The 6000-nt window shown below is 30.9% G+C and overlaps 1 protein-coding gene across 10 annotated transcripts; it reads left to right on the forward strand.

Annotated features, from left to right (window-relative positions):
* Window positions 1-1413: 1413 nt before the first annotated feature.
* LOC114182494 lies at window positions 1414-4880 on the forward strand. Of its 10 annotated transcripts, none has more exons than XM_028069370.1 (8): window positions 1414-1646; window positions 1744-1812; window positions 2274-2358; window positions 2492-2540; window positions 2835-3111; window positions 3192-3290; window positions 3370-3466; window positions 4549-4880. In XM_028069370.1, the coding sequence occupies exons 1-6, from the start codon at window positions 1534-1536 to the stop codon at window positions 3238-3240; spliced, it is 642 nt and encodes a 213-aa protein (XP_027925171.1). In that variant the 5' UTR covers window positions 1414-1533; the 3' UTR covers window positions 3241-3290; window positions 3370-3466; window positions 4549-4880. The 10 variants fall into 10 exon arrangements, with proteins under 10 accessions (XP_027925171.1, XP_027925170.1, XP_027925174.1 ...); XM_028069369.1 differs by having other exon boundaries at window positions 3393-3466; XM_028069373.1 differs by having other exon boundaries at window positions 2835-3107; window positions 3393-3466.
* Window positions 4881-6000: the final 1120 nt, after the last annotated feature.

A 6000-nucleotide genomic window follows, 5' to 3' on the forward strand; every position in this document is an offset into this window, starting at 1 on the left:
CAAGCTCTAACAGGAAACCCATCCCCTAAAACATTAAAATTCATTGGCCTCATTCACAACCTGTTAGTCACTATTCTAATTGATTCTGGCAGTTTCCACAGCATCCTACAACCCAAAAATGCACACCAGCTCCACCTACCCATTCAACTAACCCTTGTTTTTTCCTGTCATGGTATGGAACAATGCCTTTATTCACTTCCAAGGAATTTGTCCTTTAGTGGATATAAACCTCTAAACCTCCATCTTCAGCATCCTCTTCTCTCTCTTACCTATTGAAGGTGTATATGTTGTTTTAGGCATCAAATGATTACACACCTTAAGAACCATACAAGCAGAATTTTCCATCCTAAGATAACTTTCGTTCAACATAACCAACAATTCACTGTCCATGCCACTCCAACCACCTCCCCTACCCCAACCAACTATCACCAATTTTGTCAATTTCTATCTAATCACTCCATTGCTTCCATTAACCTACTATCTATTGAACAAACCTCACACCATCCCTTTCTTTAGATATGAGCTTACAAACCCCTTCACCACCCTTGTATTTACTCCCATTTCCAATCTAGTTCGTCCTCTTTCCTAACACCCCTCCTATCAATGTCAAACCATATTGTTATCCTCACTATTAAAAAGACATCATTTCCAAATTGATTTATGAAATGCTTAAGGAAAGGTTTCATTAAATCTTACACTAGCAACTTTTCAGTCTCATTACTATTAGTACAAAAAAGAAGGAAATTGACGATTTTGTGTAGACTACATAGCCCTAAACGTAGTCACCATCCATAATTATTTTATCATCACACCATAGATGAATTGTTTGATAAATTAGGTTTAACATATTTTTTTACTAAAATTGACCTCTATTCATGTATTACTATGTCAACACTCAATATTATCTGAATCATTTAAATTTTTTATACTTTAAAAATAGAGTAGAGATTGAAATAGTTTCTTTTAAAAGGAAAGAGATAATAAAAGTAAAATATATAAATAATAACAATGTTATAGAAAAATGAAAATTAAAAAGGAAAAAGTGACAAATAAAATAAAAATTATTGAAAAAAAGCAGTCATCACGTCAAACAATAAATGCGGAAATTGTATAGTGAAACAAAATCAAGAAGACTTTGAAAATTGGGTCATCGCATTACAGAAAACGAAATACAACACAACCACATATGTAAGTTCAAAACTCAAGTTTAGATCCTACGTAGTACAAGCCTACCAAAAGAAGAGTCAAGTCAAGATATCAAGTCAAGTCAAGATATATATATATATATATATATATATATATATATATATATATATATATATATATATATATATATATATATATATAAAAGAATTTATAACTTTAATTGGGGTTTATTATTTGGGATTATAATAACCTCCACTAAAATATATAGATAATTGGGGTTTTATAAACCCTCACTAAGTATAAGGGGTTTTGTGACTAACCCCAGTAAAATTATTCTATTTATTTTATAACTTTTAAGATTTTAATTTGGGTAAGATTTTTCTCTTTATGCAGATACTTTTTCTCTTTCTCGGTGGCTCAATTAACTATTTTTGCTCTGGGAGAAGGAAGAAGGTGTTTGTTGGTAGGAAGAATAAAGAGGCTCATGCTCTTCGCTTAAGGTAAATCGTGGCTTTCAATTTCATTTTTGTTTTTCTGATTCCATCTCTTTCGATTTCAATTTCAATTTCGTTTCTTTGCTTATCGTTCGTGTCCAAGGAGGTTGCGGCTCCTGTCTTATGAGGAAGACGTTTTCTCTTTCGAGTCCATCGTTCTCTCTGAAATTAGGTAATAAACACCTTTCTCCTTGCTTTCAATTTCGTCTTTGTTTCAATTTCATTTCCACTACTTTCAGTTTCGTCGTTCTTTCAATCTCCATGCTTTTATTTTCGTCTCAATGCAATTATGTCTTCTGATCTCAACGTGTCTCTCACTGTTCTCACCACGAACATGTTTGTTTATTTATCTCTTCATTTTGCCCTAACTTTCCTTGTTTTGTTGTGTGGTTGTCAATTTCCTTTGCAAAGATACTGATACAATCAATCAGACTAGGGATAGAAGTTTTAGGCCGAGTTCCAAGAAAAAAAGCATTTTGTGATGTTAGTTAATATACTATGGCCACAAGCACTCCAGACATTTTGGTGATTCGCATAACTTCTGGTTCATTCTGCTTTGCAAATACTAGATGGGAGCTAGATCCTGCAGTGGCTTCATTTCTGGATAATTGTTCTTCTTTTTTAATGCCAAAGGAATTCTAGCTTTGGAATGGTTCCATATCGAGGCAACAGGTCTAACTCCACACGTCAAATTACTTACTTTGGAAGAATGATAAAGGCAAGTAGTACATGCCTCTCTATGTTACTACGATTCCTTTCTATGAACTTGCTTGCTGAGGAAGATATAAAATAGTGATACTGGACATGTTCTGGTGCTAATATTATATCCTCTAATCTATTGCCCTTTACAGGAAACACAATGTGCTAGGCGGTCTATAGTGAGTGCATATTCACCTGAAGGTTTGTTCCGATGTAATAGTAGAGGTTAACACTATAAGTAGATTAAACTCGCTAGGTTCAGCTTCAAAAACCATTTCGTTGTGATTAAGAAATTTGTGGCTCTTTTCATAGCTTTTTCTCTATTTAACAGAGTTAAAGACACCCCAGTATTATATTCATCAACCTTGACTTTTATTAGGGTAGTAGTTATTTATATTTTTACAAGGATGTTCCATAATATGAATCCTCTTACCTTTTCCTTTAATTTTTCCTTGGATTTCATTTGATTTTTAGTTTTCCTTATATTTTGTTCAGTCAGTTGTCAAGACCAAAGAATGGAAGACAGGGATCTCGGGGGAACGAAAAATGTGTGTATGATAATGATTACAAATATGGATAAAAAGTTATCATCTACAGTTGCAGAGTTCTTACGAAGATATACTTCTCTATCAGTCAGAGTCTTCATTTTTCCAAATTTGTCAATGGAGGTATATACTAGGGGAGCCATTATGGTGCATTCTGAAAAAGAGTTCCAAGAGTTGTGTGGCTTTTTGAATAATCCCAACTGCATCATAACATCTTCAACTGGCAGGTCTTCTACATTTTGATGGTAACTTGCTACTTTTTGTGAATGTTGACATGAATTGGTTCTTTTCAAAATGGTTCCTGTAGATGGCTTTTGAATTATATGGTATGCTTGCCGGCAATGTCAATCCAATGATTGGAGAGAATGTGAAGCCAGCTTATGGAGGTGGAGAATAAGCTTTTTTGGTATGGTTAATGTTTTACTTTTTCTCTGTATTGACTGTCATACCTGTCAATGATTTAAGTTTTAACAATATACTTGTAGGCCTACTGATTGTTTTCTATTAGGTTGGCCTATGCGTGCTGATGCTGATTTCTTTTGCTTACCGCCTTCTGAAAAGTTGTTTTTTGATAAATCTAATGTAAGTATTGTAACTTTAGACTTTGTCCTGATTTTATAAGGTTCTTCTGATGCTTCTATATATGCAATAAATGAAATTTTGCATTTGCTCTGTTTTGAATGTTTGTAGCTATATGTTATATTTACTATTGTAACTTGTATGTACAGGATGACAAACCACCTAGCAAAGACAAATTGGTTAGGAAAGTGAATTTTGTTGAGATAAGATCATTTTAGCATATTTTCAGGAGTTTTGATCGGATGTGGAGTTTTTTCATTCTGTGTTTACAAGTTTTAAATATTCTTTGCATTTTGTTGCTCTCCATCCTTGTCAGTTATTTTTTCCCTTCAATGCTTTGCAGAATAGAGTCTATCTCTAAAAAAGGTTAATTTTTTTATTAGGCTATGATTATATTTTTTAACAGGGGTTAAAACTATGAAGTAGTAATAGAATATATATATATATATATATATATATATATATATATATATATATATATATATATATATATATATATATATATAAATGAGAAGAGTTAGGAAAAGAATAATATAAATAAAAAAACTTTGAGAACGGAACAACTGATAAAAAATTATTTTATCTGGATTAAAGTTAGTTTGTATATCATAAATAAATTAGTTTGGAATAAAGTCAATAACATATACCAAATTGTCTGTATAATTTTCTGTTGTTTAGGTTCATTTTCTGGAATAATGAATCAACATCTTATCTTTTTATTTGTTAATATTTATACGAAGGTAAAACGGAGTAATTTTATTATATATATATATATATATATATATATATATATATATATATATATATTCTAATTTTGGTAGAATTATTACAACACTCTCGACCTTTTTTTCCTATGCAACCAAACTCATTAAACTATCAATCAAACAACAATTGTATCAACTCTTAGGTTTTTATAACTAGTTGTATACTGACCTGCACGTGTTATATGACTAATCACCTCTTTATTTGGACTTACTTTCACATGATGACATGGGTAGTGTAGAAATTAGCATGAGATATATATGTAGACCATGATCAATTATGTTTCTTTATTTTTTTTACTTTCGTGTTTTCTTGTTATGCAGAAATTGTGGTTTGACAATGGGTTGGGGCAACATCATCCAATTTAAGCGTACTCTTGGTAGATGCAGCAGTAATTTAACCAGTAGCAGGGAGAAATAGTGGAGGATTGTGCATGCATGTGTGTCACATACCAATATTGCAACATCGTCCAATTTGCATTAATAAAATAAAAATGTGTATGTACTCTTGAAGATATTATGACGAAAATAATGGATCTCAAGATTGTCTTAGTTTCCATATATGTATATCTTCATTCCTTAGATGCGGTGAAGTGCAGTTTCTATTCATTTATATGTTTATTTATACTTAAGTTGATAATCAGGTGATTTTAGTGGTTGTTTCTTTGGTGCAATGATTTTGTGTAATTTCTTGTGTAATTTCATTTATAAATATGCAATTGAACAAAGTTCACAAAATCCATAGAATAAGGTTCTTTTCATACTCAAAAAATTAACTCAACAAATCAATTATCACGAAAGTATAACTTTAGCATTATAGCAATGTCATAATAATATAAGTCCAACTTTGGGTATTAACAGGGGTTTTCGAAACCCCAAAAATTAATGGGGGTTTTCGAGCCCCATGCATTAACGGGGGTTTTCGAACCCCAAGCATTAATGAGGGTTTTCGAACCCCATGCATTAACGGGGGTTTTTGAAACCCTCGGTAAGTTACGCTATTTCCAGGGGTTGTTAAAAACCCCCGGTAATCCGTTAGCTACGCTTGCTCTTCCGGGGAAATTGCAAACCCCTGGTAAAACCATTAGTGGGGGTTAAAACCCCTAGAAATGTCAAATATAACCCCCACTAAAAATAATTATTTTTGTAGTATATATATATATATATATATATATATATATATATATATATATATATATATATATATATTAAAAGTTGTCTTTTTCTTAGAGTTTTATATTAATTCATAAATTAATGTTATGTAAATATAAATAATCCAATAATAACTTTTTTTTTGTCGAAAAATTTCCTTTTTTAATAAGCACAACAATATTTGTTACTTTCCTATCTCAAATAGTTTCTCTTAGCAAATAAATTTTCAAAAATAAAAGATAAAAGAATTCATGTATATTATATAGTTAAAACACAGAAATAAAGAAATAAAACAGGGTTTGCATTAGAAGTATAATATGAAACTTAGCTTGTTTGAATGATTTGAGAATTGCGTGGTAGTTGTGTTTGGTAGGTTGAATAGAGTCTAGGGTGCAAAGATTCAAATACTATTAACAACATCCTATATAGTCAATTGAAGAAACATAAATTTTACTCAGATACCACCATTTTATTTCTTTTAGTATAAAATTGATATAAAAAATTAAATTAACTCTATCAAATTTATTTTTATCATTTTTAAAAGCTAGTACAACTATCAATCAAATTTATTTCTATCATGTTTAAAAGCTAATACAATTATCAAGGAATTTGTATCTTGACTTA

The sequence above is a fragment of the Vigna unguiculata genome, chromosome 4 (assembly GCF_004118075.2).
Source record: "Vigna unguiculata cultivar IT97K-499-35 chromosome 4, ASM411807v1, whole genome shotgun sequence".
Lineage (NCBI taxonomy): Eukaryota > Viridiplantae > Streptophyta > Magnoliopsida > Fabales > Fabaceae > Vigna > Vigna unguiculata.

Excerpts from the sequence above, each read along its gene's own strand:
- LOC114182494 (XM_028069370.1), top strand. The coding sequence starts at position 1,534 with ATGCAGATACTTTTTCTCTTTCTCGGTGGCTCAATTAACTATTTTTGC. Across the intron at positions 2,541-2,834 it reads GAGTGCATATTCACCTGAAG|TCAGTTGTCAAGACCAAAGA; the intron begins GTTTGTTCCGAT and ends TATTTTGTTCAG. Across the intron at positions 3,112-3,191 it reads ATAACATCTTCAACTGGCAG|ATGGCTTTTGAATTATATGG; the intron begins GTCTTCTACATT and ends TGGTTCCTGTAG.